Source organism: Eublepharis macularius, chromosome 7, assembly GCF_028583425.1.
Source record: "Eublepharis macularius isolate TG4126 chromosome 7, MPM_Emac_v1.0, whole genome shotgun sequence".
In the NCBI taxonomy this organism is placed as follows: Eukaryota; Metazoa; Chordata; class Lepidosauria; order Squamata; family Eublepharidae; genus Eublepharis; species Eublepharis macularius.
Window position 1 is genome coordinate 12,190,392 of NC_072796.1, and position 16,149 is coordinate 12,206,540.

At 44.2% G+C, this 16,149-nt stretch overlaps 1 protein-coding gene across 1 annotated transcript in view; it reads right to left on the reverse strand.

Moving 5' to 3' along the window:
- Positions 1–16,149, reverse strand: part of ADAMTS16 (ADAM metallopeptidase with thrombospondin type 1 motif 16) — a 118,047-nt gene that overhangs the window by 39,470 nt on the left and 62,428 nt on the right. The window contains exons 13-15 of the mRNA XM_054984903.1: positions 11,137–11,309; positions 6,189–6,319; positions 2,829–2,952 (exon numbers count right to left, since the gene is read on the reverse strand). Of these exons, the coding sequence (XP_054840878.1) occupies positions 2,829–2,952; positions 6,189–6,319; positions 11,137–11,309 (428 nt within the window). The remainder of the gene's footprint in view (positions 1–2,828; positions 2,953–6,188; positions 6,320–11,136; positions 11,310–16,149) is intronic.

The following is a 16,149-nucleotide window of genomic DNA, read 5'->3' on the forward strand; positions in this document are numbered from 1 at the left end:
CCTTCCTTCCACACTGTTTTCCTGATCTAAAATTGTGCTAGAGTCAGGGCTTTTTTTCAGCAGGAACGTGGTGGAACAGAGTTCCAGAACCTCTTGAAAATGGTCACATGGCTACGAGTCAAATTGATTGACCATGTGACGAGAGTTATATAGAATTACCATAAAAAGATAGAATGAGTAATACATAGAGAATAAGTCAAATTGTTTGATTTAAATGTGTAAGATTTTTATGGTTTATGATATATAGGTTTATGATATATAGAAATATTCAAAATTGGAAAATGGGATAAATTGTTTATCCAAGATGGAAACAAAGACTTACAGTTTGGGTATACAACAAGAAAAGTAGTTAAGGATGTACTGCTTAGTATAATGGAGAATATGTATTTGTTTTAGATAGAGAAATTTAATAGAAGTAAGGGAAAAGGGACAAAGGGTTGGAAAACTGTTGGAAGTCAACAAAAGGGGGGGAAAGGGAGGGGGTTAGAAAGGAAAAATTTGGGGAAAATTGAATGTAAATGTAAAAATAACGGATTCTAACCCAATAAAAAATTTTTCAAAAAAAAAAAGAAAATGGTCACATGGCTGGTGGCCCCGCCCCCTGATCTCCAGATAGAGGGGAGCTTAGATTGCCTTCCATGCTATGGCGCGCAGGGCAATCTAAACTCCCCTCTGTCTGGAGATCAGGGGGCGGAGCCACCAGCCATGTGACCATTTTCTCCGAGGGCAACCCACTGAGTTCCACCCCCTCTTTTCCCAGAAAAAAAGCCCTGCCCATGGGGACATTTATGGAAAGAGGTACTCATATTCTTGCAAACAGTGGCTTTCTTGGATCATTTTAGATTGGTAACATGGAATAAAGTGGGTGAGGGGAGTTTAAAACTCTCCCTTCCCTCGTGATGCTGATGTAATTCAGGCCCCCGTGTGCCTAATGGATGATTATTGAAAAAGGCTGGCAGCTCAGGACGTGGAACTCGCAGTGTCTCATCTGGTTTGACTTTTGGATATGGGGAATTACCCAAAAACCACAAAGCAATCTTTGCAGCTGAGAAGAGACTGTAGGCCTAGTGCCCGATGCTAACTCATCTCACCCCAATTCCTCCAGTAGCTTCAGCCAAGCAGCAAAAAGTGGGAGGGATTATTGAGCTCTTGGTAGGTCAATAATAGAGATTCCAGGTCCCCCAGGGGGGGCATGGGATCCCCCACTCCCCCTGCCATCACTCACCTGGCTGTCGGGGAGGAGGCAAGGTGGGGAAACAGGCCTCCGGGGCGTACTCCCAGGGTGGCGCAACAATGTCACTCTGTTGTCACACTGCTCCAAAAGCATGTGCATGCTTTGCAAGTTTGGTGTAGTGGTTAAGAGCGCAGGACTCTAATCTGGAGAACCGGGTTTGATTCCTCACTCCTTCACTTGAAGCCAGTTGGGTGACCTTGGGCCAGTCACAGCTTCTAGGAGCTTCCAGGAGCTCTCTCAGCTCCACCCACCTCACAGGGTGTTTTGTTGTGGGGATAATAATAACATACTTTGTAAACCGCTCTGATGGGGTGTTAAGTCATCCTGAAGAGCGGTATAAAAATCGAATGTTATTAATGGGCTGATCTGGGCCCCTAATGGGTCAAACTGGGCCCATTTGAGGCCCAATTCAGCCCTCTGTGAAGCATTTCCTGCTCCCGGGCCTGTGTGATGACATCACTTCCGGGAAGGAAAAACAAAAGAGCCACAGAAATGTGATGGTGGGTCTCCCCCCTCCTGCTGGGAGGGTAAAGGGACCTGGCAATTCAAGTCCCCAGGAATGGCTAGTGGGCTTCATATAGCTTGATGCAAGACTGCATAGCTACAGCTTCATAGCTACAGCTCCTGCCTTGATTACACATAACTATAAAAGCACATCACGTATATTATTTTGTTGTCATCTTTACAGCCATCAACAACAAAGTTGCTGAGTTATTCCCATATTGCAGACAGTATGTCTGAACTGGAGAGACTTCCTAATTCATAAACAGCTGGTTTATATAGTACGTAAAATACAAGGGCGAGCAAAACGCTTGGTTGCTAGCAGGTCCTTAGGATATGAATAGCTGCGCTGGACCAAATCACTGATCCGTCTATTCAAGCACCTGCTTCCAATAGCAGCCAGTCAAGGATGCCCATCTCACAGTTGTCTACTTGCAACAGCCATTCCCTGGGGGCGGCTCCCCAGCATTGGACCATCAAGGGCATTATGGCTCTGAAGCCGGATTTCCCAGTTCAGCTATCCTGGTGAACATCCAACAACAGGCCTGTTATGTAGAAATCTGTCCATTTCCCCTTTTGAATCCATCTAAGCCCCTGGCCATCACAATATTTCATGGCGGTGAATTCCACACGGCAAACTATCTGTTGTGTGCAACCAGGGCTTTTTTTCTGGGAAAAGAGGTGGTGGAACTCAGTGGGTTGCCCTTGGAGAAAATGGTCACATGGCTGATGGCCCCGCCCCCTAATCTCCAGACAGAGGGGAGTTTAGATTGCTCTCAGAGGGCAATCTCAACTCCCCTCTGTCTGGAGATCAGGGGGCGGGGCCACCAGTCATGTGACCATTTTCAAGAGGCTCCGGAATGCCGTTCCCCCGCGTTCCCGCTGAAAAAAAGCCCTGTGTGCAGCAGCCTGCTCTGAATCGACTGCTTTCTTAGGTTGACCATGAGTTCTAGTCCTATGGGAGACGAAGAACATTTTCTCTCTATCCACTGTTCCTGCCTCATTCATAATTTTGCAGATCTTTACCATGTCACTCTTTTAAACCTTAGATCATTAATGACACTACATCAAGAGCTTTTAAGCTCTTACTTACGGTTTGTGGGGTGGTATTTAGTGTACTGCCCTTTATAGGTTCTGCAGCTCGAATTATCTCCTCTGCACACTCCACAAGCATCTTCCACAGCGCTGGAGCCTAAGACATGATCACAACCAACCATCTGCAAAATATGGACCACCACGTTTAGAGGACAGGGATAATTTAATTTTTAAAAAGTTAAAGGGAAACCATCAAATTTTCCCATTCTTAAGGTGGGCTATGGGAAATTTTATATTGCCAGGGAAACACTAAGTACAGTGACAGGGAGGTGGGGAGAGAACACATTTGCTTCTATTATTATTGCTCTTAATCCAAACCCATGTTGAACTACCCAGAATGTGTCTCCACAAAGGGTCTATCTGCCTTTTTGTGCCTTTTGGGAGGAACAGCAGATTAAAAATGGGAAAACTAAAATTAGAAAGGGGGAATGCTCAATGACTAGGAGGAAATAAGGGACAGTCAACTTTTGTATTGTGACTCAGTCAGCACCACCACACTTCTTCAAGTGGTGGGGAGTTCCAGGGGCAGAACTATACAGTTTATTTTCCTTTGGAACACTGAAAGCTTGCCACATTTGGCATATTTGCTTCATTTACAAATATATGAACAGCACAGCGAAGGCAAATAGGCTCTTTAGCGGTAGTATTGTATCAGCTTTCTCTATATCACGTCTCCAGGGAAATTAACTGCACCCCAGCATGGGTTGGCTTCACATAACTCCCAGAACTCTCAAACTCTCTGTGTATTCATGAGTCAAACTGCAAGCTGACTCCTACCAGTTTCTCTGCCCACTCTCACTAGCTACCTTCCTAAATGCGGAAAGACTCCCCGGTAGCAGGAGAGCATCTCCTGTCTGTATTTTTCCCTCTGACAAAACATCAAGTAATCATCCTCGTTCATTATCAAGTCATATCCCGCGTGCCCCCCCCCCAAAGAGTGGCCAAAGAGTCCTCTCTAGGTGATGGAGGAATTCTGATCATAAACCTCCTATTTCAGATCTGCCCTGGCACTAAAGGTGGAAATACACCTTATGAATTACCTCGGGATGGTCAAGTGCATCTCGTTTCACGTGTTCCCCCTCCAACTTTCCATGGACTCACTTGCTCAGAGCCAAGCTACAAGTGACGAATTACACTTGCCCGGCAAGTGAACAGACTCACATGTATTTCTCCCTGTTCACTTGCCGTTCACTTGCGCTCCAAGAGCGCAAGTGAACAGCAAGTGAACAGGGAGGAATACACGTGAGTCTGTTCACTTGCCAGGCAAGTGTAATTCGTCACTTGTAGCTTCGCTCTGAGTCACACTTCCATTTGCTTCGCATGAGTACATTCACGTTCGCTATCAGTTCCTCCTCAACTGCTAAAAGTATCTTAGGCTCCCTTGATTTTTTAAAAATGTATTGTGAGGTACCAGTGTTCTCCATTTTTTCCTTCTGATAACAATTTGATTTGAAATGAATGCAAACTGTTCCATTATATTTCTATAAAGAAATAGCTCTGGCTATGCCTTTCTTTGCTACCCCTGTATTTAATCTTTGACAAGGAAATTCTCTGTTTACAACTGCCAAATTCCCAGTTTTCCCTACCTCCCACATCCATTCAATGAAATGCACATTCATTCAATGAAATGCACTTTCTCACATCTTAAATAAATGCAAATTGGCAAGTTAGAGGAGCCTAAAGAACTTGCTCTACAGTGTCCGTCCCTGAGAGTTCTCACTGCAAAAACAGAGCTGAATTGGCACTCTAACCTCCCGACTCATTGGTGGTGTTTGTACTCACTTGCAGATGCAATCACACAAAGGGAGCTCGCACGAAAGCAGCACGCATGTGTGCCGAGCAAGAGACAGCCTACACATGAATTGAGGACCACATATAAAATCCTGCACTTGAGCATCCCCAGGTACTTCGTAATGTGTATTTCCATTCTAAATAAAGGACTCCACGAAAATGAACCTTTGGCCTTTATTCCAGTCTCTATGAACCTGTTTAAACACATGTGCTGAGTTTTACATTGTCTACGAAGAAATAATACAGACGGCCCCAATTCCGCATTCACTACTATGGGATGTAAGCCACAGTTTTCAGAACAAGGCTGACTTCAAATGCTGCGATGAAAGAAAAGGAAATAATTCCAAGGGGTATTTGCTTGCATTTACAGCTCTCACCTATTGCAGTGAATGGGTTTCACTTATAGGCCATCCCAGTGAATAGGCTTGAAGCACGCTGTGGGGTGGCATTAATAGGTCACCACCCAAAAATCCTACTTGGGTCTGTTCAATGTATGCATGCAAACATCCCCAGTTTCCACTCTGGGTTTTGGATTAGGTTTGCCAACTTCCAGGAAGGGCCTGGAGAGCTTCCAGGATTACAGCAGGATTAGAGGATCTCTCAAGTTTACAACTTCCCCCTGGAGGATGGACTCTGTAGCGTTATACCTTGGTGCGGTCCTTCTCCTCCTCAAACCCTGCCCTCCCCAGGCTTCACCCCCAAATCTCCAGGAATTTCTCAAGTCAGAGTTGGCAATCCTAGCTTGGATCCAGTATAATGTTTCCACGGGCACAAGGATTTCGGCTTGTGGAGCTGTCTTCTCACCTCCTCCTTTGGCCACTCCAAATGCCCCCAAAATCTTGTTTCTGGGGCTCCCTTCTCCCTCAGGAATAGGATGTCAGGGGGCGTTTTGGTGTGCCATGGAATGGGGAAGGTGGAAAAATCTCACTCCATCGACAGAAGTCCTTGAGGAAACCATAAGTCTGGATCCTACCCCTGATTTCCACTTGCACAAGAAATGAGAGTAATCTAAGGCATTAAACTGCAGCTTTTCAGGGGCTCAGGGTCTTACGGCGGGATCAGGAGCTTTGACAGAACCCTCCTTCCTCTATGAAAGACCCACACGCACAGAGAAATAAACTGATGAATATTCAATTGATTAGTTATGATTAGGTCAAACAAAACTTTAAAATATTACAACAGACTGGTTTTACCAGAGAATATCTGGTGATTCCTAGAGCAACGTGTCACCACTCCCCCCAGGTTTTCCAGCACCCACATGTCCCTGCCCCTTGGTGAATGCCTATGCGGAAGTGATGTCACATCTTCCCTAAACGCACCCTCACCACGCACCACCCTCAAAATCTTCCAGCATTTGCCACGGCTGCACTGGAAACCGTGTGTAAAAAGCAGACCCCCTCCACACGCACACTGTAGGTGAACAGGCCAGGCGCTGGGGGTTTAATTCTGCCCCCATCCCTGTCACAATAAAAGGGAAGAAGGTGGGGGGGACACACCACACTTGACTAACTGACAAAACTGGCATGCAAGTTAATGGCAAAACAAAAGAAACGTATTGCATCATTACCTCACAAATCCCATCTATACACACGTTACGGCTATCCTCGGAACATGGCGTCCCATCTTTTACTTTGTTCGACAGAGAAAAGAAGAAATCAAAGCCCTCTGCAATACAATAGAGCTTGCACAAGTCTTGGTCTAAAATGCAAACAGAACAAGGAATATTCTTTTATTTTTGTCCATGATAATGCTACTAGAAGATTAAGGAGCAAGGACACTTCTTCCTATGTGGAATGAATGGTACTTTAAGCTAATGAGAAGTTGTGTTTGATTCACTAAAAGTTGCAAATGTAACAAGTGAGATGAATATATTGCTGTGTTCATGCTATTAATCATTTATACTTTTGATTATTTTACATTGAGTTGGTGCTTGATTATTTATTTACTTCACTTATATTCTGCTTTTCTTCCCAGTTGGGAGCCAAAGTGGCTTACTGCAGTCTACCTTTCTCAGTTTTATCCACACAAAAACCCTGTGAGGTAGATCAGGCTGACAGGGTGTGGCTGGAAGAGCAGGCCTTTGAACACAGGCATCTGGGAGTCTCTCTACAAGAGATGAATTACATGAGGATGCTCAAGTGAAAGGAGATGCAACCTTAGCTGGGAAGCCGAGTTTTAAAAGACCGGAAGCCTCAGTCAGTTTCACCTCTCTAGAGTTGGCAAAGATCACTCCTCAGAGGGTTTGTTAATTTCCTCTTCACCTCTCCAAAGGCTCTGTCAATTTCACCTCCCCTTCAGGGAGGTGTAAAGGAAATAAACAAACCACCTGAGCAGCCATTTCCCTGGCTCTGTAGAGAGGGGAAATTGACAAAGCCTTCTGATCTGTCTTTTAAAACTCAGCTTCCCAGCTAACATTGCATCTCCCTTCAAGTAATTCATCTTTTGTAGAGAGACTCTGAGATCCAAGTTCTATACCATGAATATTGAAAAGGAGGGATATAAAATAAGGGTCTCATGCAAAATTAGCATCCAAAGAATTAGAAAACAGGTGGGGGGAAATTAGCTGCTACGTGTTGGAAGGGAATCAAACCGAAGTCAACAATTTGGAAAGCAGCTGTGCAATACAGGTACTTCCCTTCTCCCTTCCTGAGCGTGACCCTTTTTAATTGAGGAAGGGGAGGAGAGAAAAGGTGACCGCTGCCTCCAGCAGCACTGTAGCTCTGATCTGTATCTCCCTTCCCACTGCTTTGAGGGCTGAAAGACATGGTGGGCATTTCAAATGTGACATTACTAGAAACAAAGCCCGTTGTGGGGGAAAATACAACGGGCTCTAGAAAGGGGAGAGTGGGCAGGCAGGCATTCCCTCCTCCTCCATAAGGTGGTGGTGGTCATTGCCACCTGTTCCACTTCTAATACCAGCTGGCTGAAAGGGGGATGGGCATTGCCACCTTCTCCACTCCTAATATCAGGCGGGTTAATGCAGAGAGTGGGCATAGCCACCTGCTCCGCTCCTGATCCCAGTTGGGTGAAGGGGGTTCACATTGCCACCTGCTCTGCTCCTAATACCAGCTAGGTAAAGGCAGGGGTGAGCATTGCTACCTTCTCCACTCCTACTGTGGGTTATGATAAGGTGGGGGTGGACATTGCCACCTGCTTCGTTCCTAATACCAGCTGGCTTTGGGGCAGGCGGGCATTGCCACCTGCTCCTAATACCACCTGGGTTAAGGTGGGGATGGGCATTTCCACCTCTTCCACTCCTAATACCAGCTGGGTTAGGGTGGGGGTGGGCATTGCCACCTGTTACGCTCCTAATATCAGCTGTGTTAAGGTGGGGGGATGGGCATTGCCACCTGCTCCGCTCATAATGCCAGCTGGGTTAAGGCAGGGGGAGGGCATTGCCACCTGTTCCATTCCTAATACCAGCTGGCTGAAGGGGAATGGGCATTTTCACCTGCTCCACTCCTAATACCAGCTGGGTTAAGGCATAGAGTAGGCATATCTACCTGCTTTGCTCCTGATCCCAGCTGGGCATTGCCACCTGCTTTGCTCCTGATCCCAGCTGGCCAAAGGGGGGTGGGTATTTCACCTGCTCCACTTCTAATATCAGTTGGGTTAATGCAGGGGGCAGGCATCACTACCTGCTCCGCTCCTAATACCAGCTGGGTTAAGGCACGGGGCAGGCATTGCCACCTTCTCCACTCCTAATACCAGCTGCCTGAAGGCGTCGGCCATTGCCACCTGCTCTGGCACTAATACCAGCTAAGTTAAGGTGGTGGTGGTCATTGCCACCTGTTCCACTTCTAATACCAGCTGGCTGAAAGGGGGCTGGCATTGCCACCTGCTCCATTCCAAATATCAGCCGGGTTAAGTTGGGGGTAGGCATTGCCACCTGTTCTACATCTAATACCAGCTGAGTTAAGGAACGGGGAGGGCATTGCTACCTGCTCCGCTCCTGTTCCCTGCCTGGGCTTCCCACCACAGCACGTTTTCTGGAGCGATATTGTGAATTACCCTGGCTTTCCTCTGTGGCAACGCCCTCTGGTGGTGCACCAGGGTATAAAGTGAGTGTCTGAAACACGCGTACTCAATTATATAGTAAGATATACAGTCAGGGCTTTTTTTCAGCTGGAACGCGATGGAATGGAGTTCTGGAACCTCTTGAAAATGGTCACATGGCTGGTGGCCCCGCCCCCTGATCTCCAGACAGAGAGGAGTTGAGATTGCCCTCCGCACTGCAGCACGGCGCGGAAGGCAATCTAAACTCTCCTCTGTCTGGAGATCAGGGGGCGGGGCCACCAGCCATGTGACCATTTTCTCCGAGGGCAACCCACTGAGTTCCACCACCTCTTTTCCCAGAAAAAAAGCCCTGTATACAGTATGATCCATAGAATTGTAAAACATATCATCTCCACTATACAATGACCCATGAAGCTCTGACGTGTATATGGAATTCTCCATCAACAGCCGCAGGTCATTTCAAAGTCAGAGAATGTTCAAGGTGCGTTTTGGGAATACAAATACGGCATATCCCCCCACACTGAAGTGAATTCCCATCCTCTCCTCATGTGCGGCTGGATTCAGGCTTTGGAGGTGCATCTTCTTGCCCAGTTCCTTCAATCTTTGCTCAGAGAGTATGTTTTCCTCACCCTCCATGACCCTCTTTGTTTCCTCCCTCTGAAGAAAACAGCTACTTCTATCTTAGTTAATTAATCGGGATCAGAGGGGAATACCTAGGAGAGAGATGACCATGCTCTTTGAATGCCTAAAGGGCTAGCACATCAAAGAGGACAGAAATTTGTGTCCTGCTGCTCCAGACTGGATCTAATGGGCTTAAGTTATAGGAGGATAGATTTCAACTGAACATCAGAAGAGAAGAGATGAGAACAGTTTTACAACGGAACTAATGACCTAAAGAAGTAATTTAGATTTAAAATCCAGGATATCATTTTGCAAATTTTGGAGAACTATGTGCTTTAAAAGAAATTTTAAGAAAAATCTGCCTCTCACTGTTAAGAGCTGCTCAAGCAATGGAGGAGCCTGAACTTGATGGGACAATTGAGTGAATAAAGATTGAAGAATGTACTTTGTGCACAATCCTACTCAGTTAAGCATGCATATAATTCTATCCCACTGAAAGCCAAAACTGAATACATTGTTTACTGGATGTCCCATCCTGTTGCTCATATTGACTTACACTGTGTAATCTGCCTTGAGTCTCTGTAAGAAAGGAAGACTATCCGATCCTACTATATAAAAGACTAAGCATATTCAAGACAACTCACTTCCTACTCTGGTGTGCCACCAGAGGGCACTGCTATGGAAGGAAGCCCAGATGAGGCAGCCAAACCTCCAGAGAGTGTGCCATGGTGGGAAGCCCAGGCTGAAATCAGGTGTGGAGCAGGCGGCAATGCCTGTCTCCCACCTTCACCCAGCTAGGATCAGGAGCAAAACAAGTAACAATGCCTGCCCTCCGTCTTCACCCAGCTGGGATCAGGAGTGTATCAGGTGGCAATGCCTGCCTCTCTTCACCCAGCTGGGATCAGGAGCGCAGCAGGTGGCAATGCCCATCCTCCATCTTCACCCAGCTGGGATCACGAGAGGAACAGGTGGCAATGCCCATCCCCTGCCTTCACTTAGCTGGGATCAGGAACAAAGCAGGTGGCAATACCTGCTCCCCCCTTCACCAGGCTGAGATCAGAGCGGAGCAGGTGGCAATACCCACACTCTGCCATCACCCAGCTGGGATCAGGAGTGGAGCATGAGGCGATGCCTGCCCCCCTTCAACTGGCCAGGATAAGCCGCAGAGCAAGAGGAAATGCCGGCCCACCCTTCACCCAGCTGGGATCAGGCACAGAACAGGTGGCAATGCCCACCCACCCTTTACCCAGCTGGGATCAGATACAGATCAGGGGGCAATACTCATCCTCCGCATTCACCCAGCTGGGATCAGGAGTAGAGTAGGTGGCAATGCCCACTCCATGCCATCACCCAGCTGGGATCAGGAGTGGAGCAGGTGGAAATGCCCATCCGCTCTTCATCCAGCTCGGATCAGGAGCAAAGCAGGTGGCAATGCCCACTCCCCCCTTAACTCGGCCAAGATCAGGAGCAGAGCAGGTGAAAGTGCCTGCACTCCACCATCACCCAGGTGGCATCAGGAGTGGAGCAGGTAGCAATGCCCTCCCCCACCTTCACCCAGCTGGGATCAGGAGCAGAGCAAGTGTCAATGTCTGCCCCCCTTCAACTGGCCAGGATCAGCTGTGGAGCAGGAGCAAATGCCCTCCCCCCTTCACCCATCCAGGGTGACCCTAGAGAGGAGAATGGGTCACTGGATCCACTTAGGAGAGGCATGTGCCAGTAACTCCCTTAGGCAGCCTGGTTGCCAGCTGTGAGAGGAGTGAGGGGGCTGTGTGTGTTGATCCCTTCTGAGGATTTGTTCAATGTACACAAGTCTATAGAGGGGGGATGATTCACAGTTTTAAACAGCAGAGATTGAATAACAGAGGCTCTAGGCTCACCTTCCACTTGGGTGTAAGGTTTCCACTTGTAATTCCACCCTCGAAATCGCTTGCTGTTGAATTCTGCACACTGGGCCGCTCTGAAGTCAATGGTGTTTTTGGGGCACTTCTGATTGTTACAGAGTTTTAACATTCGGGGGGAACCGTCACAGAACTTTCCTCCATGGGATGGTCTACAGCATTGACGGAAACATTACCAGTGTTAACAGGCAACCATAACAACATATATTTAAATAAACCAATACATAGTGGAGGATAAAGCAGGCATTCTTCGTAACATCTTTATCAGTGATGCAGGGTAGTGATGGCAACCACAAAAGGGCTGCCACAGGAGGTAGAGCCAACTACAAAATGGCTGCCACAGAAGGTAGCCCTGGCTCCTGTAAAATCAGATCTTCTAACCTGTAAAGTTTCATAGATTTGAATCATACTCCCTGGTTACGTAGCCCCTGTTCCTGAAAATGCCTTTCTATTAACAAGGTCAAACTCAAAACAAGTTTAAAATGTCATTATGTCAGGGCTTGGAGAGCCCCCAAAACTATTTTAATAACGTTTAAGGATGTGTACATTCCTAAGCTAAATACGCTTCATGACTTGTGGTGGAGGGCATATTAAGAGTCTGAAAATATTCCTCTTTGTGCCAAAGGGAGGTCAAATGATAAGCTTGGGGAACTACAATTATGCATTCTGCATTATGTCCCAAGTTTACCCCCCGGTGAGCAGACATCCGCCTGTTACGAAGCTTTTCTTACTATTAATGAGTGCCTGTTTAGCACTCAGAATACTTTGTAGTGGCAAAACTGGTCAAGTGACAGGGATAAAATTCTTTTCCTAGCTGAATATGGCAGCTGGCCGGAGAACGCAGACAAGACCTGCCACCCTCAATACAGATATTCTTAAGCGCTCCTTTCAAAGTCACCTTTCCATCCTTCTATAAGTTCTATTCTACACTTTCAGCAGAATGAAGCTTATAAGAGGGAAGATCTTGAGGTGGTAGAATGAAATTCTCAAATGTTCCTTGTTTTAAAAAAATCCTCTTCAACAATAAGAAAACTAGCACTGGTCTGTCTCCCTGAAGGACTAGTTTTCTGCTTTCAGGGAATGTCTTATGTAGGAGAAAGCATTAAAAATAGCATCCCGTACTTGCAATCTGATATGCTATAGTCCATTTCTATTACTTCAGGATTTTACCACACTATATGAACGATCCAGATTGTGTAGAATGGGTTGGTAGAATTTTAGATTGTACCATTTGGGAATGCTACCAGACGTGTACCATGCTTTCAAATAATCCTTTTTTTTTTTTTTGAAAAATTTTTATTGGGTTAGAATCCATTATTTCCACATTTACATTCAATTTTCCCCAATTTTTTCATCTCTAACCCCCTCCCTTTCCCCCCCCTTTTTGTTGACTTCCAACAGCTTTCCAACCCTTTGTCCCCTTTCCCTTACTTTTATTAGCTTCCTCTATCTAAAACAAATATATATTCTCCATTATTCTAAGCAGTACATCCTTAACTATTTTTAACATTATATGCCCAAACTGTAAGCCTTTGTTTCCATCTTAGATAAACAATTTATCCCAATTTTTCAATTTCAGGTATTTCTATATATCATAAACCATATAGATCATACATTCGTTTATATCAAACAATTTGACTTATTCTCTATATATATTACTCATTCTATCTTTTTATAATAGTTCTATATATCTCTCCTCACGTAGTCAATCAATTTGACCCATCTATATCTTCAGACATTCAGTTTGGTACAAAACTTGTCAGAAAAAAAAGAAAATATTGTTAGTTAATCGCTCCTTATATTTAGTCCTTATAATTAATTATTTTCTCTATGTTCTGTTTGTTAACCTATATATATCTATATATATGTCAATCTATTAATCTGACTGCTTATTAATTCACATTTATCTCTTCTCCCCCCGGTAAAGTCTCCCCCCTCTACTTCAATACTTCAGTAGTTCTCAAACTGCCACAGTTTTCCTCCCACCTCCCATTTCTTCTCCAGGTATTGTTTCAGCTTCTCCCAGTCTGTGTTGAACTGCCCTGAGTCCAGATCTCTCAATTTTCTTGTCATCTTGTCCATTTCAGCCATATACAGCAATTTGTAAGTCCAATCTTCAATAGTTGGCACTTCTTGTACTTTCCATTTTTGCGCATACAAAAGTCTAGCTGCTGCTGTCATATAAAATATCAACGTCCTGTGTTGGGCTGGAATTCCCTCCATTCCCAAGTTCAGTAGCAGGAGTTCTGGGTTCTTATTAATTTGAAATTGTAAAATTTCACTCATTTCTCTTATTATTTCCCCCCAGTACTGCCTGGCTACCTCACACGACCACCACATATGATAGAGGGAGCCCTCATGCTTCTTACATTTCCAGCATTTATTAGAAGTATTCAAATTCCCTAGCGCAATCTTCTTTGGTGTCATGTACCAACGATAGATCATTTTATGAATGTTCTCTTTGATATTAATACATGTCGTTGTCTTCATTGTAGTTTTCCACAAGTGTTCCCATGCCTCCATTGTTATTTCTTTATTAAAGTTTATAGCCCATTTCACCATTTGTGTTTTAACTATCTCATCCTCGGTATACCACTTCAACAGTACTTGGTATACCTTGGATATTCTTTTCTTATCTTCTTTAAGAAGGGTCTGCTCTAGTTCCGAATTCTCTATTCGTATACCTCCCTTTACAGAGTCCGAATTATATAAGTCTCTGATCTGTCTATACTGGAACCAATCGTAGTTAGGTGATAGTTCCTCTTGTGTCTTTATTCTAAGTTTGGATGCTTCAGTTTTAGTTATTTCTTTATACGTTAAACATTGTTGTTCATTATCAACAGCTCTCGGGTCTATCACCTCATATGGAACCACCCACAAAGGGGTTCCTTCTTGTAGATAAATTCTGTACTTCTTCCAGATTATGTATAGACTTCTCCGAACAAAGTGATGCAGGAACATCGAGTTGACCTTTACTTTGTCATGCCATAAATATGCGTGCCATCCAAATATTTTTTTATATCCCTCTAGGGCTAATAGTTTCTTGTTCTTTAATGTCATCCATTCTTTCAACCAAACTAGGCAGATTGCATCATGATAAAGTCTCAGATTGGGCAGTTGCATTCCGCCTCTTTCCTTTGCATCTTGTAAAACTTTCACTTTCACTCGAGGCTTCTTGCCTGCCCAAACAAAACCTGATATTTTCCTCTGCCATTTTTCAAATTGTTTGGAGTCTCTGATGATTGGTATTGTCTGTAGCAAAAACATTACTCTTGGTAACACATTCATCTTAACTGCTGCAATCCTGCCCAACCATGACAAATTCAATCTATTCCATTTAATCAAGTCTCTCTCTATCTGAGTCCATAGTTTTTCATAATTGTTTTTGAATAGATCTATGTTCTTTGCAGTTAATTCGACTCCCAAATATTTCACTTTACTTGTTACTTCACAATCCGTTGTTTCCATTAACAATTGTTGTTTCTGCTTAGTCATATTTTTGCATAATATCTTTGACTTCTTTTTGTTAATGAAGAAACCTGCCAAGTCTCCAAACTCCTTGATCTTATCTATCACTCTTGGCATGTTCTCCAATGGGTCCTCTACAATTAACATTATGTCATCCGCAAATGCTCTGATCTTGTATGAATAGTCCTTTATTTTTATTCCACGAATTTCATCATCTTGACGTATTTGTATCATCAGAATCTCCAATACTAAAATGAACAACAATGGAGATAACGGGCAACCTTGTCTTGTTCCTTTACTTATCGTCAATTTCTTGGTCAATTCATCATTCACCACAATTGCTGCAGTCTGGTCTCTATAAATTTCCTTAATTGCTCTGATGAATCTTTCTCCCAATTGTAGCTTTTCCATAGTGGCAAACATAAAGTCCCAGTTTAAATTGTCAAACGCTTTTTCAGCGTCAACAAAGAAGAAACCAACCTCTTTGTCACAACGCTTGTCATAATATTCAATAGCATTGATCACTGTCCTTAAGTTGTCTCTTATTTGTCTGTCTGGCAAAAAGCCTGCTTGTTCCTCCTCTATGACTTCCGAGAGCCACCCCTTCAATCTCTCCGCCAATATCTTCGCAAAAATTTTGTAGTCATTGTTGAGTAGCGATATAGGTCTATAATTTTTCACATTAGTCAGGTCTTGGCCCTCTTTTGGGATCAATGATATATTCGCTTCACTCCAAGTTTCTGGAATCCTTTGATCCCTTAAAACCCCATTCATCACCTCTTTTAGGAATGGTGCCAGTTCATTAGCCATTGTCTTATAGAATTTAGCCGTAAGTCCATCTGGCCCTGGCGCCTTTCCTAGATTTGCAGATTGTATTGCCTTACTTATTTCCTCGTCAGTTACTTCACTATTCAACTTATTTCTCCAAGCTTCCGAGATTTCTGGAAGTTTGGTTTTCTCCAAATATGACGCTATTGATTCTTTGTTTACTTCTTTTTTATTATACAGCTTAGCGTAAAATTTATAAAAGGCTCTACTAATGGTAGCCTGCTCCAAATACGTTTTGTTATCTTCGCAAATTTTATTTATTATCTTCTTTTCCCTTTTCTTCTTCAATTGCCATGCCAGGTACTTCCCAGGTTTATTAGCACCCTCAAACGCTTTTTGATTCAGTCTTTTGAGATTCCACTCCAATTCTTTATTGCTCATTGCTGTTAGCTGTTCTTGAAGTATTTTAATTTCCTGGTATACCTTCTTTTTCCCTGGTCTCTTTTTTAGCTGTATTTCTTTGGCTTTTATTTTCTCCTCAATCTCTTGTCTTTTCTCCTCTTTCTTCTTTCTTGCTCTACCATTTAAGTCCATTAGTATGCCCCTTACAACCGCCTTGTAAGCATCCCAAACTTTATTGGTTGGTACTTCTTTATTCACGTTGTATTGTATAAAAAACTTTGTCTCTCTTCTCAGTATTTCCATATTCTCTCTTTCCTGTAACAAGTCCTCATTTATTCTCCATGCTTTCCTTTT